Consider the following 24,120-nt stretch of genomic DNA (forward strand, 5'->3'; position numbering starts at 1 on the left):
AATCTTTTGTGGTAGTTTGCTCAGAAGCATATTATGTCAAGAAAAAAGCAATAAAATTTATGTACACTTTTATATATGCTAACAATACAGTGGACTTGTTTCAAGCAAGCTCATTAATTGATGCCATATTAAATAAAGTGTTAGAAAGGCGCCAAAGATTGTTTACGTACAATGCGGGCGGCATTAACCCTCGCCCGCACATGGGGGGGGGTGGTTGCCACCCCCCCCCCCAGGCAGTCTTTCTGCTCTGCACTCAACATTTTTAGAGCTAGAAGGCTGATTTTTCGTATAGCTGCTCGTCTATTCATTCTTGATGTCCACTGAAAATTTCAAGTTTCTGTGATTTTTGGTTTCGGAGATATGACCTTGTTTTTCAGGTCATGTCATGACCCAAATGGCCAATTCTCAACATCTTGCGTTTGCCATGGGCCTTGTGAGCTTTTGACACCCTGATTTCGGCCTTTTTTGCCAGTCTTACCTCCCACCTATCATGGAACATGTTGTTCGACGATGTACAGGGGTCAAGGTCAGGGTCAAGGTCAACCTAGGTCATCTAAGATAATTGCGTTTTAGGCAAGCTGAATTTACTTTTTGTGAAGTTTTTTGACTGCATTTTTGGTAAAAGCTTCTCAGATCATGATTTCATGTGATATGGACCCAAAAACAATCGGTGCACACATCAGTATACACACAGACACACACAGACATACAAACACATATAATTGACCTTGACCTAACTTGACCTGAAATGACCTCAGCAGCAAAATTCTGGTCGGATAGTGTGACAAAGAGGTTCTAGCTGGCTTGGCACCAGAAAACAGCATCGTCATCGGTATTTGATAAGCAGCGCACTTGATATCCAACGGTGACCCAAAACAGCAACCTTTTTTAGTTTGACCTGACCTGGAAGGTCAATGACTGACCTGAGAAGGTAAAACTGGGTATCATTGGATTCGTCTCTTCCCAAAGAATCTTTTTTGTCTTTACTGCTAAGCTCTATCTCCAACAGGAACGAAATGGCGCGGGGGGGGGTGGCAACCACCCCCCCCCCCCCCATGTGCGTTCTAGGATGGGAAAATGGCATGTGCGGGCGAGGGTTAATGGCGCAGATCGTGTGCAAGGTGGGGAGCTTGTGGGAGCGCTGTGGTCGATCGGGATTGCGTGGATTGCTTCCTCTTTAAATCACCCCAGCCAGGGTATATACCCCAGCAGTGGTAAGGCATGGAGTGGATAGGAGGAACCCGGCGGGGGCGACTTGTGCACGAAGGTTATTTCTACAACATAGACAAAGTAGCAAATGGAAACACTTACGTGAGGTGCAGCGCCCGATTTCGCCTCAAATGTAAAGGCAGGGGCATTTGCTCAGACGGGGGCGGCTTCCAACTCACGGCATCACACAATCACGCGCCAAATGCTGAATCAATTGAGCGCACGGCAGCAAGAGCCAGCCTGAAGGAGAGGGCGCAGGAGACGACGGAAGCCCCTGCGCGGATCAGGATGGCCGTCGAAGGAAACATGAGCCGGGCTGCACGCACCGGCATGCCTGCTGCCCCACAAGTCAACAGGTAAGCCTTCTTATCCAGCTCGTAAATGTAGCAAAATGGTGCACTCGTATATTATATCTATTTAGCAGATGCTGTCCTATTTTTTTTTTGCAGATTCTTTCCCCTGTCCCCCCCCCCCATCTATGTTCTCTTATATCTCAGCAGGTTCATGGCAAGCTTATATCAATATTGATGGCCCCTGCTTCTGTCCTCTAAATTGGAATCAAACCCTACCTATCCATATGGTGTCTTGTAGTTTGGCCATTTACAAATTTGAATCCCTAGAAATGCTACTTAAAAATTATATTCGATATTCTTTTTGCACGGGGAAAGATGCCTATTGCCTATGCAGTATGCATGCTGGCCGAGCTATTATCAATTACTTGTAACCCTCGCCGGCACAGAGGATGCACAGTTGATACACCCGAAGTTTTTTTTTTCGCGAATCTCGCGTAAAAAGCGGTTGATCGCAATGAAACTCTCAGTACCGTCTTGTTGATTAATTTTACACCTACCCTGAAAATTTCATGACCCTGACCCAAATGACCTTTGACCTGTGGCCTACTTTCCGAGACCATGTTTGGCCAGAATCTCGATTCGGCGATGTCGGCTCGCACTAGCCGCGCGTTTGCAGTCTTTTCGTGGTTTCAAGCATTCAAACATGTGGTTTGATGCTGCTCCCATGCATAAGGGCGGATGTCAACAGTCAAGGTCACATGAAGGTCAGGTCAGGTCATTGACCTTTGATGGCCTCGGTCCACTTTTTCGAGTTTTACATGTTTTTAGGCTAGTTTTTGGAGTTGAATTCGAATTTAGCAACCATTTGAACATTTAGGTACGAAGTAGTTTTGATGCCTTCGTAACATGTTATGAAGCTCTCGGGGGCGGTTGAGACGTGCTACGATTTACGAATATCCGGCAGGACCCCTAATGGTTGACCTGACCTGATCTGACCCGACCTGGCCTAAATGCATAAAGACTTCATCTGTTATCAAAACTAGCATGATATTCGTAATCAGCACCCCGAAAAAAACCGTCGCAGCCACTCTACGACGTTTTAACAGGTCCCGATTTCCCCGACTTTTGGGCTATTGACCTGACCTAGAAGGTCAACCGATTACCTAGGACCTTAAAGTTGGGTATCATCGGTTTCCTCTTGTCACGGGCAAGACGTTTGTTATTTTCCGCTGAAGCTCTAGCTCGATCAGGGGGGTTGTACCCCCCCCCCGCCCTTGTGCCGTCGAAGGACGCAAAATGGCCTGTGCCGGTGAAAGTGTGTACAGGTCTCGCGGGTTTTAAGCGTAGGTTTTGCCTTTCCGGCTATATCTTTTTCGTCTTCAGCTTTGTAGGCTTGAAGATGTGACCGATTTATTCGTATAACTCCCTTTCATGATCATGGAAAAAGGTTTGATCGTATGCCGGCTAGTTTCGGAGAAATTAAAAGAAAACCTCAAAATTCGCTGTTTGGGGCATTCTGACCGCGGCTTCCCTGCAGTCGCCTATGACTACAGTGGCGCCACCCGACGAGTAGGACGCTGAAACACAGAGGCATGAATGAATCCAGCGCGTGCTGAAGGGTGGATAGAGGCGGGACTCGGCAGAGGCTATCACTGCGGCCCGCGCAGGGCGTCCTTGGACAGCGGGCGAGCCTTCGGGCGGCGAGGCCAGAGGTCACGACAGCCAGGCTGTGTTTGGCATGAAGGGAGGGGAGGCGCTCGCCTCAGCCAACTCGGCGGGTTTGGTGGTAGTGGTGGTGGTGTGGGGGGGGGGGGGGGCGGCAGGCGAGAGGGGCTAGAACGAACGGGATAAAATAGAATGGAAATGTCGTGGCTCGTGCCATGGTCAAGTTACAATATTGTTTACCTTATAATCATGTATTAACATTACGAAAGAACCCACCATATTAAATTGAGAAACATGCCTACAGGAAATGTTATTTTTCGATGTTACCGCTTACTTTTAATGGAAACCCTACTTCTTATTATAGGGGTGATAAAATGAGCCCCTCCGCTCGGTTTTTCCTGAATAACTCGCGTAAATAGTGGCGGATAACAGCGAAGCTTTCAGGGCCGTAAGTTATTTTTCTCACCATAAGTAAATAATACCCATGCGGTCAGGAGTCAGGATAAGTTCAGGCCATCTGCAATTAAAAGTTTACACCTACCCTGAAAATTTCATGACCCAGACCAAAATGACCTTTGGTCTGTGGCCAGTTTTTAGAGTCCATTACAGGCCAGAATGAGCATTCGGCGTGTCGGGTCTCATTAACCGTTCGTTTCCAGACTTGTGATTAGAAACGTCCCAACATTTGAAATTGTGTTTGGTCCCTTCACCTTTTGTCTTTTTGGCCGGGACCAGCGCAGGAACTTGGCCGGTGCCTTCAGGGCTGCTTAACTACAAATTTGCCGATCTGCGGAGCGCATGGAGCCGATCTAGCCAGGTTGAAAACCACTAGGAATGACATTGCGGCACAGCTAATATTCAAGATTTCCGCGCCCCTAGAATATCTGCTTTTTAGCTGCCGGTTTCCGGTCACATGGCCTAAAGGCGAGGTCACTAGCGATGGAAATGAAAACACGTTGAACAGGCTAGTGAGAAGGATTCACGTTCATTTTAAATCCGTGCATTGTCGCTTGATACCTATACCGACCGTCTTCTAAAGGGGCTAATTTCTCTCTCTCTCTCTCTCTCTCTCTCTCTCTCTCTCTCTCTCTCTCTCTCTCTCTCTCTCTCTCTCTCTCTCTCTCTCTCTCTCTCTCTCTCTCTCTCTCTCTCTCGCTCTCTCTCTCTCTCTCTCTCTCTCTCTCTCTCTCTCTCTCTCTCTCTCTCTCTCTCTCTCTTATACCGAAAGCTCCATAAAAGCTAACGACAAAAACTTCAAGACAGGTCTAGACCCTTCCGACTATTGCGTCATTAAACTGACTTGGAAGGTCAACGTATGACCTATGGTCAACGAATGACCTATGATCTATAAATTGGGTATTATCGGCTTCCTCTCGTCACGTGCAACATGCTCCTTCTTTTCAAGAAGCTCTAGTTTGATCAAAAGCCGATTAACTGTGGGGTCTGATCCATCCCCGTCCAAACGTTAGCGCCTGCGAAAACGCCGATATGGTTGCGAGTTATGGCATATTCCTATATAAACAATGTTATGTTCTGCTTTTTTAGTGGCTCACTTCGATTTTGTTCTAAAAAATAACGCAAAAAATCAGCTTACAGTGATGTTACTTAAACTCTTACGCCTGGTTTCCTTTTAGTACCTAATACTGCAATTTCATTCACGCAACATATTTATTGGTAGTTTCGTGAAAAAGTTTTGGAAATATAGTGCAGCAGAAAACAAAACTTTGCTGTGGAACGACCTCCAGCCTCAGCAAGTCACGGTTAACCCTCACCCCGTTGGGGGGGGGGCAATATAGCCCCCTGTGTATTTTCCTGAATAGCAAAACAAAAAAAACGGCGGCGCGCAGCCCCGCCAAATTTTCAGTAGTTTGCCGGGAATCAATTTGACACCTTCACACAAAATCACAAGCCTTACCTTGCCTTGCCTTAGGTCAGGAGCTATTGAGGTCAAACTGAGGTCATGTTCGAGCAAAAATGAGCAAAAAACACGAAATCTTGAAACGCTCATAAAATCTACAGTTAAAGGGACCCTCCCACCTTAACATTAGTTTTGAGTTGAGATAGCCAAATTGGTGGCCATGGCCTGCAAATACCGGTTTGGGCACTCACAACATCGAAAAATGCTTTAATTCGAAGATATGGAATTTCAAACTTGCAGTTTTCGGATTCTAAGGGGCTAATGCATTGGAATGTCCCCTTAGAATTTGTGACGTCAGCGGAGATCTAACGATTTTTAAATCTTAGACTAAAACCATCGTTAACACGTGGTGGTATACGCTGCTTTGCGCGCAGCGTCTGCCGCACTTTAAGGCTGCCAAATTATTGCTTCCAAATAAAGTCGCTAGTAACAGGGGAGATCCCAAAAAGTAAACAAAAGTAAAAGCCTAATATCTTGAAAACTAGTGAATATTTTTCGGTGAAATTTGGTAGATATTCGTTTTCGCTCTTTCTGAACCAAGGGACATCACTTTCATGCCAATTCATTAACCTTTTTGAAGGTGGGAGGGTCCCTTTAACAAGCAATTTCAAAGTTCTCTATCTGGTCGTGTAAAGGAAAGACGGTGCTACAAAACTGCAATCTGGGATTTTCAAATTTTTGAGATTTTGACCCCCAAATAAAAAATTGGTCTGTTATAAAATAGCAAAAAAGCTTGTAGAGTTAAAAAACGGAATGCATATAATAGCCCCTGCTTTCTTCAATCAACATCACAAATTGTAGATCGATACCTCCTTTTTTGGCCAAGTTTTAGCAAAAAAAAAGTTCCAAATTGATGAAGTCAATTTTTAAGTCAGTTTTTAGCAATTCTAGAACACGTAGCGCAAAACAAAGACCACCAATAGCCTTCCCGTGACGAGCTGCATCGAATCGATACCCATTTTATGCAAAAATATCAAATAAGAAATTTGGCCAAATTTGACCAAAACCAGGGCCTCGGCTAACATGTTAACTGGTGGGCCAAATGGCCCACCAGTGACCCGAAATGGCCCACCAGCCTCAAAGATTTGGCCCACCAGTAATTTTCCGAAAAATCTAAGTTTTCATATTTTTCACATTTCAAATTGAATTAGCAGATCTTATCGTACATTTTCAGGCTGTAAAGTACCCATCGGTGAAACATATTCATGTGAAAAAAAAATCAACCTATTGTTTGCAATATCCTCTTAGGGTAAAAAGTGAGCTATAGTGGACTAAGTGGACTAAGCCTCGGTCACACTTCACCGGATTGAACCAATGGACGAGAAACGGACGGCGTCCGGTGATGTCCGGGGGATGTCCGTTCGTTTCCGTTGGACGTCCGTTTCTCATCCGTTCATATCCGTTCCATGTCCGGTGGTGTCCGGTGTGCTCAACCGGACACCACCGGACATGGAACGGTTATTAACGGATGACAAACGGACGTCCAACGGAAACAAACGGACATCACCGGACGCTGACAGTTCTCGTCCGTTTCTCGTCCGTTGGTCCAATCCGGTGAAATGTGACCGAGGCTTTAAATTTTATGCAATAATCGCGAAAGACGTCTGCCTCTGTCAAGTACAGATAGTGTCGGCGGCTTCCAGCCGATCGAGGTCTGCGAGAGTTCTTGCAAGCTTTCCGATCGATCGAGTGGTTGCAGTCACATATAGCATCTGCCGCAGACCAGTCGGTTACAAGAAAAACTACGAATAAAGAACAGACCAGTTCAGACGGTCGGGGATAAGCCTGCGAGCGATCTCAGACGACTCGCCGATAGACACGATATAAGCCAGAGTCAAACTGGAGGTAGTGTCGGCGACTTCCAGCCGATCGAAGTCTGCAAACGATATTATGCGTCTTCACGACCGGTATGATGCTTGCAGTCACACATCTGACCAGTTGGACGAATTTCGAACCGTTCACAGTCAGCGTTCCAAAATTTCTCATTTGGGCTGAAGATGACACTCAAGAATAAAAATGGATAATTTTCCACTCTCACATTTTGGGTGGCTCGAATTTTCCACTCAGACACCCAAGAGAAATCTGAAGTTTGGGACACTGTTCACCAGTGTTATTTCTGAAAGTGCCTATCAATTATCCTTATGAGGAGGATCCGTGCAGATTTCACATGAAATCCAACAATGATGGAAAATTATGGAAAATGTAGAACAGTCTGGGTGAATGATGGATGATGTGAAAAAGAGGTGAATTTGTATCGACACTTGGCTAATAGTTTACGAATTTCGAATACAGTCATTTAAAGTAACTGGTCCCTTTTACGATACCCGGCAAGAACAATCGTTAAAATGTTATTGACGTAACATTATGGTCCTCCGGGCCGGATGGAGTACCGTAAAATAACTGTAACCAGTTAAGGAATTGATTGACTGCGATTCGATAGGTAGGTAACGTAACTATGAGTGTACGATCGGCTGGCGGTGATAGGTCTGCATCTGCAAGTCTCAAAACCCGAAGTGAGGCTGAAATGAGCTCTACGTCCACCACTCGCAGTTCGGTAAGGAGGCGAGCACTCGTATCACAGCTCAAAGCCGAACAGGCGAAGCGAGTGGCAGACGAGAAGATTAAGGCAGCTGAGGTTCGTGCGAGGCTAGCAAGAGATGAGGCTTTAGCTGAAGCACGACAGGCAGCTGACCAAGCGGAGGTAGACGCGCTGGAGCTTCAAATAATGGAAGAAGAGGTTGGATTGCGAAGTTCGGTCGGCACTGCAGATGAAGATGGGATGCGACCGGTGTCCATGCACCACCAGCCGCCGCCCATGGACCGCGCTGTTGACAAGTTGAGCCCTGTGCCGCCGACCCCGATGGCTCGCGCTCAGAACGAGCAGTCTGATCAGCGGGTCCAGTGTCAACTGCTTGGTGACACGCCAGCTGCAGCGTGTCAAAGTATTGCCGGAGCGCAGTCTGGAAATGCGGGAGGGAGTAACCCGACTCGTCCACCCGATCAAGAGAACAACCCGGCAAACAGATCGCCCGATCGAAGCCATCGCACAAGACGATGGGTTGAAGCCAATACAAATTTCGCTCCTGTTCATGCCTCGCTGCCCAAGATACAGCTTGGGATGTTTGATGGGTCTCCGTTAGAGTGGCCCCGGTGGATCTCGCTCTTTCGAGCCCTAGTTCATGATAATGCGTCACTGACTGACACAGAGCGCATGATTCACCTCCAGTCGTTCCTGACGGGAGACGCTCGTGAAGCCGTGCGTGGTCTGCTCTGTGACATGTCGCTCTATGAAGTGGCGCTGAGCGAGCTGGAGACTCAATTTGGAAACCCGACTGCTGTCGTCCAGAGCACACTCAGCAGCATTCTTCAGCACCCGGTAGTGAAGCACAACGATATCGCTGGCCTGACAAGTCTGTCGCGAGCCCTGCACACGGCCGTGTGCGTACTAAAGAGCATGGGCTACCAAGCGGATTTGGCCGCGACCTCTTCAATGCAGCAGGTGATAGCCAAGCTACCAAGCACGCTGGCCTGGCAGTGGGGCCAGCTAGAAGTAGAAATGATGCCACACGTACCCACTCTGGAGGATATTGATTCTTGGCTTGGGAAAGTAGTGCTGGCGGGTCGCCGTGTTCAGCCTGCGCTCTGCTCAAGGGTACAGGACAGTGTCGCCAGATCAGCGCATACACCGGCACCGCTTAACAGGCGCCGGGGTGACACAAGAGGGAACACAAGTTCAGCTCAGCGCACAACTTTAGCGACTGCTTCAGGAGCGGCTGTCAGCGCTGAATGTGTTGTGTGCCAAAGTGGCGCCCACGCACTCGCCGAATGCCCATCTTTTCTGGAGAAAACACCGGAGGAGCGCGGTCACATCGTGCGCAGTGGCCGCCGCTGTTTCCGATGCCTCAGTACTGGCCACTGGCTGAGCAAATGTTCGAGCAGGACAGTCTGTGGAGAGCGGGGCTGCAAGGGGAGACACCATCGCCTTCTCCACATACCGTCGGCGCAAGCTCCTCATCCCGCACTAACAAGACCGACGGCGACGACAGACGCCCGTGACGTAATGGCAATGATGCAGACGGAGACGCATACAAATCAGCGCACCTTGCTACAAATTGTTCCAATCAGGATTCATGGAACTGAAGGACGCTACAAGGATACCCTCGCACTGTTGGACTCCGGTGCCGATACGAGTCTGTGCGATGAGCACGTGCTAAAGGAACTGGGGATTGACGGAGACAGGAGGGAGCTACAACTGGCCAATGTTGAAGGAAGCGGAGACAACAGACTCGCGATCAGAACGCGTCTACAAGTGTCCTCCTTGTCCCCAGGAAGTAACGCCACGATGGTCACAGTACCAGAGGTGTTCTCCGTCGTCCGACTGAATGTGCGTCCTCAAAGCGTGGACTGGAAGCAAAGGAAGGCCTGGAAGCATCTGGATGACATAGTGATTCCAGACAACAATGGAAAGGCCGTTGAACTGCTGCTGGGGGCCAATGTTCTGGAGGCCATGCTGCAGCAGGAGGTCAGAGTCGGCAGGCCAGGACAACCAGTGGCAGTGCGAACCCACTTCGGCTGGTGTCTGACCGGAAATGTGGCTCAGCTGGTGACCCATGGCCAGCGAGAGGTGATGCACATTTCCCAGCACCGCTCAGCTGATGACGAGCTGGTGACTATGCTGAAGGACTGGTGGTCAACGGAGGCATTTGGTACTGCGTACAACATGAAAGAGCCGACATCTCAGGAAGACCGGCGAGCTGAAGACATCATGGCAAGGACTACCACGTGGCGCGGCGATCGCTACGAGACAGGGCTGCTGTGGTGCGATGAAAATGTCAAGCTGCCTGACAACTACCCCATGGCCATGCGCCGGCTGGAAAACACAGAGAGGGCTCTGCGCCGAGCTCCTGAGAAGGCGACAGCGTACCAACAGAGTATGGAGGAAAATGTGAAGAAAGGATATGCGCGGAAGCTTGATGATGAGGAACTGCTGGTACAACAAGACCGCACCTGGTATTTGCCTCATCACGCAGTCACCAGCAAGCCAGGCAAATTCCGCGTGGTCTTCGACGCAGCGAGCAGCTATGGAGGTAGCTCCCTTAACGGGCATCTGCTGTCTGGACCGGACCTCCTAAGATCACTCCCAGGGGTGCTGCTACGTTTCCGTCTAGGTTCCGTTGGTCTCTGCGCCGACATAGAGAAGATGTTCATGCAGGTGGCTGTGAGAGCTGAGGACCAGGCCTCACTCCGCTATCTCTGGCGCGATCTGGATAGCACCCGTCCGCCAGATATATACCAAATGGACAGGGTAATATTCGGCGCTCGGAGCTCTCCAGCATCAGCCAGCTATGTACTACGCCGAACAGCCCAGGAGAAGAGTGATGACACTGTAGCTGGACGCAGAGCACGTGAAATTGTCGAAAGAGACTTCTATATGGACGATTTGGCCACCTCTGAACCAGACAACGATACAGCACAAGAGACGGCGGCAGAGGTGACGGCGCTGCTCTCCAGGGGAGGCTTCAGACTCTGCAAATGGAACAGCAACTCCAGGGAGGTGCTTGCGAGAATTTCGATTGAAGACAGAGCAGTTGGTGCCGTAGATCTAAGCGCGTCACTCCCGACACAGAAGGTCCTGGGTGTGCAGTGGGATGCAGAGCTAGATGAGCTGAGTCCCAGTGCTCCGTCAGTCACGAATGTCGGGCCGACAACACCAACTACAAAGCGCGAGATCCTACGGGTTATCGCTGGTATTTTTGACCCACTGGGGCTGGCGAGCCCTTTCCTGGTCATGGGGAAGATGATACTGCAGACACTCTGGTCGACTGAACACACCTGGGACAGCCCTCTCTCTGATGAGGAGTGCAGCGAAGTGGCAGCTTGGATCTCAGAGTTGCAGTCAATAGAGAAGATTCGAGTCCCAAGATGCTACGCGTATCAGCAACACACCAAGAAAACAGTCACGAAGACGTTACACGTCTTCTGTGACGCCTCTGAGCGAGCCTTTGGGGCAGTCGCTTACCTCAGGCACGAATATGCAGACGGTGCTATCCACTGCTCCTTGATTATGAGCCGATGTAGGGTGGCGCCGCTAAAAAGGTTGACGATCGTCCGTCTAGAGATGCAGGCGGCGGTGCTGGCTGTGCGCTTGGCGGCCCAAGTAGCTCAGGAGCTGAACTTGAATCAAAGTGACACGGTCTTTTGGAGCGACAGCAAAGTCGTCCTCAGCTACATCGAGAACAACAGCAGGCGCTTCCACACGTTCGTTGCTAATCGTGTGGCCGAGATCCGTGACGTGTCTGAGCCCAGACAGTGGCGTCATGTGCCGACCGAGCTCAACCCAGCAGACGACTGCTCGCGGGGATCGAAAGCCTCCGACCTGAAGAGAGACAGCCGATGGATAAGGGGACCCGACTTCTTGTGGCAGTCAGAAGGTGCCTGGCCACCAGACCAGCAGCTGTCACTGAAAGATGAGGATCCAGAGCTTAAGACCGTGATGGTCACACAACACAGCGCCCGGCAGACCATCCTTGTCCTGCCTGACCCACAACGGTTCTGTAAATGGGTCCGCTACAAGAGAACTGTCGCCTGGATTTTGCGATTCACGAGGAACATGTTGGGAGCGCTGAAGCCTCAAGTCGCACAGCCAAACGCTCTCGAGCGGGAGCCACTATCCGCCGAGGAGCTACATGAAGCAGAAAACCTGGCGGTGCGATGTGCCCAACGGGAGGCATTTGCTCAAGAGATTGAGGCACTAAACGAAGGTAAGGAGCTCCCTTCGTCAAGCAGTCTTCTGCAGCTGACTCCAATGCTAGACTCAGAGGGGCTGCTACGAGTCGGCGGGCGGCTATCCAATCCTCCTGTGCCAGAAGAGACCCGCCACCCTGTGATCCTCCCGAGAAGTAACTGCATCTCGAGGCTCATCATCGACGCAGTTCATCGACGACTGATGCACGCGGGAACCGAACATGTCCTAAATGAGCTCCGTCAGGCCTACTGGGTGCCGCGCGCCCGGCAAGAAGTCAAGAAGGTAGTGGCTGACTGCCCTCTTTGCCGACGACGCCGAGGTATATCGCACGACGTGGACCGCCATCAGACGTCTTCTGTGACAACGGATCGTGTCTGCGGGCTGGAGAGAAAGAGCTACGCCAGCTGCTGCGACAATGGAACCAGCACACTATCAGCGATGAGCTCACTCAACGCGACATCCGGTGGCATTTTAACCCACCGGCTGCCTGTGATATGGGCGGCGCCTGGGAACGGATGGTGGGGACTGTCAAACGCGCGCTGAGAGCTGTCCTCGGGCGGCTGCTTGTCTCCGAGGAAGTACTGCACACTGTTCTGACTGAAGTGGAAGCAGTCGTCAACAGCCGCCCACTCACGCACGTGTCGACAGACCCGAACAGTTTGGAGGCACTGACGCCCAATCATCTGCTGTTGGGGCGTCCGGTCAGGCGTCTGCCTCCAGGATTGTTCCGAGACGAAGAGAGCTGCTCTACACGAGTTTGGCGGCAGAGTCAGGCGCTAACAGACCAGTTCTGGCGGAGATGGCTTCGAGAGTATCTACCAGGACTGGCAGGCCGACCGAAGTGGAGATCGGAAAGTCGCAGCCTGGCAGTGGGGGATCTCGTCCTCATCGTGGAGAACGGCAGCCCGCGCGGCCAGTGGCCCCTGGGACGCGTCACCGAGACAGTTCCTGGGCCTGATGGCCGCGTCCGGTCGGCGCGCGTACTGGTCCGTGGAGGAGAAGTGCACCGCCCCGCCCGGCGGCTCTGCCTGCTGGAGGAGGCGCTCGGGTCATGAGCTCGTGTGCGCCTGGTCCGCTCCGTTGGCGGGGGGAGGGTGTTATTTCTGAAAGTGCCTATCAATTATCCTTATGAGGAGGATCCGTGCAGATTTCACATGAAATCCAACAATGATGGAAAATTATGGAAAATGTAGAACAGTCTGGGTGAATGATGGATGATGTGAAAAAGAGGTGAATTTGTATCGACACTTGGCTAATAGTTTACGAATTTCGAATACAGTCATTTAAAGTAACTGGTCCCTTTTACGATACCCGGCAAGAACAATCGTTAAAATGTTATTGACGTAACAACCAGAAGTGAACGTGTATATAACTTAGTTTTTTTTTTAAGAAAATAGCAGGGTTGCGCAGTGCGCTTGGGCTTTTGAGTCAATTATTTTCCATGCGACACCAATAGGCTTAAATCATTTTCAGAGATGTTGGCTTGGGGTTGCTGCTACAACCCCCTTTTGGGGTTCCTGCTACAACCCACTTTATATATAAAGTTGCACTCGTGCTCTTCACAATTCCTCCCGATCCACCCAACAACGCCCGATCCCGTCCGACCGCTTCCGAATATCCGACTAGTCGGCGAGCGATCCACTCACGGCCGTAAGTTATCGTCCAAAGTTTTATAATTTGCGTCAATATTGTGTGCATACTTGTGCCACGGAATATATAGTCTACGACGTGTCGATATGTCGATATGTACTACGATATGTCGTAGACTATATATTCCGTGCTTGTGCGATTTTATGTGCACCACGGGAGTATCACCACTGAGAGGGTTGTGGGTCCCTACTCTCTCCTCTCTCTCTCTCTCTCTCTCTGAAGAGTCGGGGGGGGGGGAGATCGAGCCCCGTTTTTTTTTTACATTTTTTGAATGCCATCCTGGCGTTTTTTGCAGAATAAAGTGGCCGAAATCTGGGGAGAAATCGAAATTGGGGGGGCTATGGCTACGAAGGTCAGTCCATGTCGCTGCCCAAGTGGCCCACCAGTCAAAATTCCTTAGCCGAGGCCCTGACCAAAACTTTACTTGACCTTCACCAGAACATAACCTAAACTGGCCCCAAAGGTTGCCTGACCCACATAATCGCATTTGTCATGTAAAATGGACCAGGAAACATGCATAACATAATAGTTATTTTCATATTGTGACAAGCAGTGACCTGACCTCTGTGACCTGACCTGGTATCGGTGACCTCAAATAGCAAAATATGTGTTGGACGAACAATTCCCCATCGAATATTGTCATTCATCGATTCCTTATCGATGAATGACATGCATTTTACTCGATTTTACAACTCATTTCTTGATATGCCTGTAAACGGTGAAAATTCGACATTTGACCTGACCTGTGACGTCATCGGTTTGACTGAGGTCAATGAAATTGAACCAAAAGCTATTTCCTCGTTGGGGCCATCCAACACCGTTTGCTGCTTGTCGCTATTTTGCGTGGTTCTCGAGATCTTAGGGGGGGGGCAAAATACTCCCCCCCCCCAATGGGACCGATGCTTGGTAGACCCTAACGGGGCGCGGGTTAAGTGACAGAACTGTTCCCAAGAAATAACATTACAGTCGTCTCCCGGCCTCAATGGTAAGCGGCTAAAACTTACGACTACCTATGGATCGGCACGCTGCCGGCTCACTCCGCCCGCTGGCTACGTGTGGCCTTGACCGTTCAATACCGATTGGCCAACGGCCGAAGTCGTGCGCTGGTCAGCACGCAGAGAGGACGGGACGCGGTACTGCACATTGTGAGTGACCTCTGACCTTTCCCCGTCCCCTGACCGCATGCCGTGTCGCCGGCCCAGACGATAGAAACCGGTTCTAGCCTCTACGCAAGCTGCCACTCTGACCCTTCCCTCCCCACTTTACTATGTGTCGTAGTACGCACTCGCGAGTAACTGGGCGGAGCAAATGGTCGCCGATACAGAGGCGGAACTGGTTGCCCTCCCGCTCGCCGAGCGACCTACCGCTAAAACCCGCTAGACCTGTACTGTAAGTACACACTTTAAGTACTGTAAAGTGTGAAAGTGTGTGTAAGTGTGTAAGTGTACTCCGAAAACGTACTATATTGAAATGGAATTTTGCTAAAAGCTGTGTTCTGTTCACAGATATATACGGCGGTACAGACAGGCTGTCGGGCAGAACATCGGCCAGCCGAGGACGATCGAGGAGCTCGTGATCGCCAACGAAGACCGTCTGACGAAACCAAAACCCGATCAGCCACCAGAGCGTTTCCTCCTGTATGATAGTGCAGAGGATGACGGCTACCAAGGCAAGCGGATGCTGATATTCAGCAGTGACTGGGGTCTAATGCAGCTCGCCAACGGACAGCATTGGTTCGCGGATGGCACATTTAAAGCGGCACCAGCTCTGTTCACACAGCTATACACTCTGCACACGTGTGTGCTGGGACAGACATTCCCATGTGTCTATGCGCTACTCGTAGACAAGACCGAGAGAACGTACAGACAGCTACTGAGTGTCGTACGTGAAGCGATTCTGGAAAGGTTTCCCGATACCGATTTTGTCGGGTCTATTCTTATCGACCTGGAGATCGCCGCCAAAAACGCGATAAGAGCTGTGTTTCCGGAGAAGGAACTGAAGCTCTGCTTCTTTCACATGTCGCAAGCCGTCTGGCGGAAGGTTCAGGAGCTGGGGCTTCAGGCTGCGTATGCAGCCGACGCCGACTTCGCGCTCAAGGTAACTATTTTGTCTACAACGCTGCAGATATTTCGTCGAAAATTCGTATTTCAGTAACTTGTCACTTTGGTATCCTTCTTTAAGTGTTTATTTAGTTATACTGTTAAACCCTATTCCCGGCGGGGTGGGGAGGGGGGGGGGCGAATCGTTCTATATATGTCTATCTTTCTTAGTTGAAGTGTTATAAGGGTTGCTATTTCCAAAACATTTTATTTTGTTTTACCTCTGGTGACCTCAATTTTGACCTGACCCAAAAATATTTTTTATTTGTAAAAGTTGTATGTAGATCTTTGAACGATATATCAAACGCCGTTTGTCGATAGTTGTCTCGATATTTTACAGACATCCAGGAAATGATCGCTGAAATCATGTCATCGTTTTCTTTTTCAGCTACGCTGCCTGCCGGCCATCGCGTTCCTGCAAGAGGCAGACATCCCGGACGGCTTTGGAGAGGTCGGTCGACAGCTGCCCGACGAGGCCGTTGAGCTGCTGCCCTACTTCGAGAGAACCTACATCGGCCACGACGTGGCAGGGCGGTAAGCGTAACAAATACAATGCACGAAAAAGGACGAAAACACGTTAATTTTGAACTTTTACCTGACCTGTGATCTCTAAACTTAAATTGTTTGTCTATCAGGTGCGTATTGTTGACAGATATCTGTTTGTCACCTTGCGCGTCTCACTGCGTCTTTTAGTTGGGAAGCTGTCAGCTGGGGCGTTAGACGCCCCCCCCCCCTCAACCAGCAATACGTGGGTGGGTAGATACACCAGCAGCCGCCAGCTGGCGCCAGTAGCGCCCTCACGCTGCCGAGCGTGAGGGCGCTATACGCTGCAGATGGAGAGCTGAAACTTGACATACCGTAAAGTGGGGCTTTTTGAGACAGTGGGGCTATTTGAGACAGTATTTAAAATCGTTGTAAAATGAAGAGCGTTTGATTTTTATGTGATATTTTTGCTCAGGAAGGTGTCGAATCGAGCAGTAAATCCCCTGAGCAAAAATTAAGCATGAATTTCAAACGGTTTTTATTTTATAGCAATTTTAAATACTGTCTCAAATAGTCCCACTGTCTTAAATAGCCCCACCTTACGGTACCTGACCTTTGACTCGAGTCGGACCTTCTGACATCAGCCGCATTTTCGGGTCAGGTCAGGTCACTGACCTATGACGTTATAAGTGAACCTCTGCACGGTCTTCCGATGTCGCAACTTCGCAACGCCCTCTCTGACAGAGGAGCTTTCACAGGGAGATGAAACTTACGGTACCTAGTATTCATTAACCCGCGCACCGACGGGGGGGGGCGGATATCCGCCCCCCCCTGAGGTTTTTCGCGAATAGCGGGAAAACCGCGGCGCGTAGCGCCGCGAAATTTGTTATGACTATACCTTCATCAATTTTACACATGGTGTGCAAGTTTGAACCTCCTACCTTTTAAGGTCAGGTCACCAGGTCACTTTGAATGACCCAACCTCAAGTCACTTTTTTGCAACTTTGTCACCGTGCCAGAGCTACAGTAGATGTCGGAGGCCTTTGAAAGTCGCAGGATATTATTAGGTCATTAGTAACTACAATTTGTATATCTCGGAATTTTGATATCGGTGACCTAAGGTCAGGTCAATTTCGCGACCTCCCCATTATAAGTCAATGGGGGAAAAATCAACTCCCTGTTTTTACCACTAAAACGGGTCGGAATGGCCCCATATACCATACATGACTTCATATACGATCAACCTTCACTACATTGAGGTCCGTTTTGCTGTTGGGCAGCTGTGAGGTCATGTGACGTCATCAAAGGTCACCAGCGGTTTTTTGCCAATAACTCCGTACAGGAACAAGATACAGCCGCGCGGATGGTCTCATTGTGTTCAGCTCGTCAAGACGCATCGAATGATATACATGATGACCTCGAGGTCACGTGACCTGAGGTCAACCTTTGACCTTGACCTTCCGAGGTCAACATATATATCATTCGATGCGGATTGACGAGAGGATCACGATGATGCCCTTAGTTTGTTCCTATCTTGACTACTTCGAAAGTTATTCGAGAAAAACCCTCTCCATATCTAGCGCCGCCATTTTGACTTTTTCGACCCCTGTGACGTCATCTTTGACCTGACCTGAAAATGACCTTAGTAAAAATTGTAGACCTTGTCCGTGCGTATCCGATGCCGTTTACCGCTTGTCGCTATCTTGCTTCGTTCTCGAGATCTCAGGGGGGGGGCGGTCATCCGCCCCCCCCCCGTCGGTACTAAGTTGGCGCAGACCCCCGTCGGTGCGCGGGTTAACCCTCGTCCGTATAGGGGGGGGGGGGGTCGAACGAACCCCGCCCTCGGTTTTTCGCGAATAATTCGCGTAAAAAGCGGCCGATCGCAACAAAACTTTCAGTACCCTCGCGTTAAGCAATTTTACACCTTCGCTGAAAATTTCATGACCTTGACTCTAATGACCTTTGACCTATGACCTACTTTTCGGGAACATGTTTCGCCGGAATCGTGATTCGGCTTAGGTCGGCTTGGCGTAGCCGCGCGTTTGCAGTCTTTTCGTGGTTTCAAGCGTTCAAACATGGGATATGATGTCGCCCCCATGCATTAGAGTGGATGTCAAGGTCACCTGAAAGCCAGGTCAGGTCATTGACCTTTGATGACCTCGGTTCACTTTTTCGAGTTTTACATGTTTCTGGGGTAGTTTTTTTTAGCTGAATACGAATTTAGGAAGCATTTGAACATTTACGAAGTAGTTTTGTTTCCTTCGTAACATGTTACGAAGCTGTCAGAGGCGGTTGACATGTACTACGAATACTCGGCGGGACCCCTACTGGTTGACCTGACCCGACCTGACCCGACCTGGTTTAAATGCATGAAGATATCATCTGTGATCTAAACTAACATGATATTCGTGATCAGCACCCCGAAAACCCCATGGCAGTCACACTTTACGACGTTCTAACAGGTCCCGATTTTCCCGACTTTTGGGTCATTGACCTGACCTGGAAGGTCAATCAATGACCTAGGTCCTTAAAATTGGGCATCATCGGCTTCTTCTCGTGACGGGCAGTACGCTCGTTTTTTTTTTTTCGCGAAGCTCTAGCTTGATCAGTGGCCAAATGACAAGGGGGTCCAACGGACCCCCCCCCTCCTCCCCCTTATAGGTATGGTACTCGTACGTTCGTGAGGCTGGCAGAACACCAATACGGGCGAAGATTAAGAGTCGCACAGTTTGTGTATCTCGGATTTTTCCTGAAGTTCATATGAGGTCAGGTCATTTTCATGACCTCACCATTTTAAGTCGATGGGAAAAATGAAAACTGTTATTTTGGCGCCGGAAACGAAGCTCAAACTATCTCAACCACACGGAATCGTGATTTCATGCAATCCATGCAAGCTTCGATGCTTCACTTTTGCATTGTTGGCCTTGCGTGACGTCGTAAATGACGTCACTAGAGTCCTTAGAGTTTTCCGTCAATAACTCCTGATCAAATTGAGCTAGCGAGTCGGAAAAACCACCAATGGACTCGGGAAAACCTGCCGAATCGAATGCTATGCGACATGAAATCTTTCGACCAAGTTCATCACCTGGGGGTTCTGACCTGACCGTGACCAGAGGTCAACACCTAAAGTTGATCTCACCCAAGCAAAAAGTATGCGCTTCGACGCGCCTGAGCAAGGCGAACACGGTGCTGTAAAAATCGCGACTCTGCAAGTATTTTTTGCGAAGTTATTTACTAAAAAAACTGTACCTTAGACCAATTGACCTGACCTCAGAGGTCACCGGTTGATCTGAGCCCTTGAAATCGGGTACCAATCGCTGCGTTTCGTAACGGCGTACACGCTCGTTTTTCCGCGATGCTCTAGCTTCATTAGGGGCGAAACGGCGATGGGATCGTACCCCCCCCCCCCGGCCGGCGCGTATGTAGAAAAACAATAGGTTCGGCGAGGGTTAAAACGCTCTCTCCCTCCCCTAGGGTACAGGTAAAATTGTTTGATCTTAGAAGACGTCATCTGTTGTATGAGTTCAAACTGGCTATGTTCCGCTTCGTACCCCGTAACCGCTCCGTAACTTGAATATTATTGTTTTCTCAGATGGATACCACCGCTCTTCGAGCCGCGCGAGTGGTGCCAGTATGATCGTACGCTGGCCGGGCTGGCCCGAACTACAAACGCCCTGGAAGGCTGGCATCATGGCTTCCAGAGTCGACTGGCCTGCAACCATCCAAGCACGGCCACCCTGCTCCGAACCCTGCGGGATGAGGAGGACACGGGACGCGCAGAGCTGGACAAGCTTATCCGTGGCCTGGAGCCGGGGCGGCGACGCCAGTGGGTAGTGCTGGCAGCAAGGGTGCAGCGTACAGTGGAGCGCCGACAAGACGGCGAGCTCAGTGTTACGGAGCTGGTGCGAGGGATCGCGCACAACTTCGCGTTCTAAAGTGGCTCATGCACCGTCTTCGCCACGTCATCCACGTCTTCCTTCTGCCCCCCCCCCCCAGGCAGCCGTCCCCGCCCCGTCCCCTGGCGGTGTAGGTTAGGGACGTGTTTCGGAGGGCTGACAGCCTAACCGATATATGTGTAGCGCGGTGGGAGAGCTTAGAGGAGCAAATACATGCGAGTGCGTGCAGTTTGCTTGACGAACGGTTGTTTGATAGTGTGATATCTGAAAATAGCTAGATTGATTAGTCTGTTTGACGAAGATGATTGTAGATTGAAGATTGGAAGTAACTAGATTAAAGTGATGGATACTTTGACTGTATAGTTCATGTGATTGATGAAGCGAAACTGCCAAAGACAATACATTGCATATGGAAACCGCTGTAATTATGGAGCGAGTGAAGCCAGCGAAGTGTTATGTACATAAATGATATTTCGACAAATTGATATTTCGGCACATTGCCATCACCGTAAATTGGCATTTCCACCTATTGACGTGTCAGCTAATTGATATTTCGGCAAATTAACATTTCGACTAATTGACATTTCGTCAAACTGGCATTTCGACAAATTGACATTTCGGCTAATTGGCAGTTCGGCAAATTGACATTTCGACTAATGGACTTTTCGGCAATTTGACATTTCGGCTAATTAGCATTTCGACGAATTGACATTTCGACTAATTGACTTTTCGGCAATTTGACATTTCGGCTAATTAGCATTTCGGCGAATTGGCATTTCGACTAATTGACTTTTCGGCAAATTGACATTTCGATCAATTGACATTTCGGCAAATTAACATTTCGGCAAATTGACGTTTCGACTTTTTGCACGTCGGCAAAAAGGCATGTCGGCAAATTGCATTTCGACTTTTAGCCCTTTCGCCTTTTTGACACGTCGGCAAAAAGACACGTCGGCAAAATGCATTCGGCAAATTGACATTCGGCGAATAGGCATTCGGCAAAACGCAGTTCGGCAAATTGTCCTGTAACCATTGCAGATACATTTTTGACTGTTTATCACAGCCAGGTTTCTGAACCAATCTTAACGCAACTTTTGCCGATCGATAGAGAATGAACCAGGAATCACATGGATCCTAAAAATATGCATTTTCAAAAATCATAGGCGGATACAGATCATTGAGATTGGGGGTACGCAAAAAGTATAGTAAATAAGGTTTTTGTTGGTACTGTTTCTAAAAAGGGTGGTAATGGTCTTGTTATGTTACAATTTTCTTATGAGAGAAGGACTACAATTGTATTGGTCATGCATAGGCGGTGTCAGGGCACCTATGTTGGGAGGTAAAACATAACCCCCCTTTTTGGACGCCTGGATCCGCCTATTATAGCAAAAACGTGTCAAAAGAGGATGCACAATAACTTTGTATATGTTATCACATGATGACTTTCATTCACTGTTCGTAAAACTGGTGCATACAGTTATAATACATCAGCATCGTGATCTTCGCCCAAATGACTCGCTTCACGAATAGGACCCCCGAATTCCCAGTGCTCTGGAGCCGCCACTGGTAAAGTATGAACTTGAAATTTTCAGGGAATGTGCCCAATTTAGTTTTAGGAAAAGTCAGAAATTTTCAGCATCGTAGCTTCAGCGGTTTCGGAGATATTCCCGAAAAAACCTGAGGGGTGGATGAAAACAACCCCCCCCCCCCCTGCCACTAATAGGGTTAAAAACTGAAATAAATTGAAGACATGTAGATATTTGTTGTAAGAGATTTTGAGCAGAATTCGTCAAAGTATTTGCATTCGCCAGATAGCCCATCGTGATAAAACGACTACAATGAACCTAATTTGACCAAATATGTACCAAAGCTACACCTAATCTACACCAAATGTGTACCAGATGGCCGAATGTGTACCAAATGTGCACCAACATCGTGAAAACGGCTAATGCAATGGGGGAATAAGTTACGGGTAGCGCAGTTATACTTTTCATTCATGTATTTTTTGTTTTAGATGAATTTTCGGTCACGGGCCATGATCACATTAATACCAAAATATAAGAATATTCGAAGACAAAATAAAAATTGTATTTTGTCTTCGAATATTCTTATATTTTGGTATTGAAGTGATCATGGCCCGTGGCCGAAAATTCATCTAAAACAAAAAATACATGAATGAAAAGTATAACTTTGTAAGGAGGTCATTCAAAAACGATTAAACAATTTAACTGTCTTACATTCAGCAAGCACTAAACGAATTCAGGAGTGCAGATTTAATTGGAAATCAAACTTAGCGTGAATTCGGTTCTAGTGCATACTGAAAGGGACGCAGGTGACGTCTTGTTATTTACGTTTGGCTGCTCGCTTCAAGCACACGCATAAAATTTATCAAGATTCAGGCTTACTCTCGATTCATGTACTTCGATCATGATCTAAGAATCGAGCGCATACCACCGGATTGTAAATGGGAGATTAACATCGATTTCTCTGTCGCCTGGCCACAGCGGCACGTCGTGAACAGCCTGGAGACAACGGTGCCGCGACCTGCGATCGTGTTCGGTGTGTCAAAGCGCCCGCGCTCCCGTCAGTCACGGAGCGCCTGTCCATCGTGCCGTCTGCACATCGGCTCACAGGTGCAACCGACAAAAAATGGCCCGCAATCGACCGGCCTGACGCTCGCAGGATCGAAGAGAGGTCCGCCCGTCGGCTCCCAAGATCGTCACACAGAGCGGAGGAGAGTTATTCAGCGGGGAGGCTCTGACATGAGGGTGACCTGAGCCCGGCGTGACGCCCGACCTGGCGAGGCACGCGTGACGCCGCGACTGTATCCGGCTTCAATGCACATGTCGGCCACACGGATTCGAGCCTTCTCACGAGCGTCGACCTTTCTGCGACGTTGACGGCGCAGAGATTGACGTGGGCGTTGATTTATTGGACAAGGCTGTTGGAGGTTGACAGCTCGTCCTTGCGAAATGGCCCGCGCGGCTCTTCCTCTAATGCGTTTTACATTGGCACTGTGATATACTGATTTTGTTCGTGCTGGAATTACCATCCTCTGTGTGTTGTTACCTGACCATATGGTGTCACGAGAGACCGGATAAAAGCCTCATTTTCTGCGGTTTACTAACAGAAACAAACCTATACGCTGAGATTAGTCGGAGGGTTTCAGCAATACAATAACCGCTTATTCTAGCATACCAAACATACCATTATACATACCAAACATGCCATTATACAGGTGGCAACTGCCAACTTGTAATTCGATCGTGTGGGCATCATTCGAGAATGCTGCCTCGCTATCCAAACTGCGCTTAGTCCGAGCTTCTCTGACTCTGGCTCCCTTCCCAGTAAACATGCCGACGTCGGCCCGACGTCGGCCGACGTCGGGGTGACGTCGGCAACTCGGCATCGGCATGCCGACGTCGGCCCGACGTCGGTCCAACCTCGGCACGACGTCGGCTGGATGTCGGATATGCCCGCATGTTCCGACGTCCAGCCGAGGTCCAGCCGACATCGGGCCGACGTCGGACCGAGATCAATTGCTGAGGTCCAGCCGACGTCGGGCCGACGTCGGGGCGACGTCGACGTGGTCCGGACTGGACGGGAAACTTTATCCCATTTGGGATTGCCCGTAAGCCGAGCTCGCCCGTAGCCGGGTGCGGTGAGTGCTTGGGGGCTGCTCGGCCTATCCTTTGGTCAGGCTCAGCCCCGGCAACTCACCAGGGCCGGGCCCAGTTCATATAAGAAAGGCCAGTCGGCAAGTGTCACTTTGCCAAAGTGCCACTTATCAAAGGGACACTTTGGGAAACGTTGGTGCAGGTGTGTAAGAGTGGCTATGCCGCTATATGAAAACATTGTGGGGTCGCCCTTTCCAATAAGTGTCACGTAACAGCAATGGGACCAGGGACTCTAATGAACTGGACCCAGGGTGCTCGCCAAGAAGACCAATGTCTCCATCCTATGATCCTTCCGGCTCTCAAATGGTCTTGTCAGACCGAAAGGGCATAAGACAACAAAACAAACCAATTTCATTAGCTAGCTGCGTGGTGTAGTGGTTAGCGCAATAACCTCGCGTTCGAATGACACGGGGTTCGAATCCCATCGCCGGCCGATGCTTTTGGCGTGTTGTCCCAGTAAACATGCCGACGTCGGCGACTGGGGG

General features: G+C 49.4%; 1 protein-coding gene across 1 annotated transcript; it reads left to right on the forward strand.

The window, feature by feature from the left end:
* The first annotated feature begins 1,331 nt into the window (after positions 1–1,331).
* LOC122391857 lies at positions 1,332–19,997 on the forward strand. Its single transcript, XM_043386159.1, has 4 exons — positions 1,332–1,565; positions 14,986–15,577; positions 15,968–16,113; positions 19,655–19,997. The coding sequence occupies exons 1-4, from the start codon at positions 1,498–1,500 to the stop codon at positions 19,995–19,997; spliced, it is 1,149 nt and encodes a 382-aa protein (XP_043242094.1). The 5' UTR covers positions 1,332–1,497.
* The last annotated feature ends 4,123 nt before the right edge of the window (positions 19,998–24,120 follow it).

This window comes from Amphibalanus amphitrite, unplaced genomic scaffold (assembly GCF_019059575.1).
Source record: "Amphibalanus amphitrite isolate SeventyFive unplaced genomic scaffold, NRLGWU_Aamphi_draft 000458F_arrow, whole genome shotgun sequence".
Taxonomy (NCBI): Eukaryota; Metazoa; Arthropoda; class Thecostraca; order Balanomorpha; family Balanidae; genus Amphibalanus; species Amphibalanus amphitrite.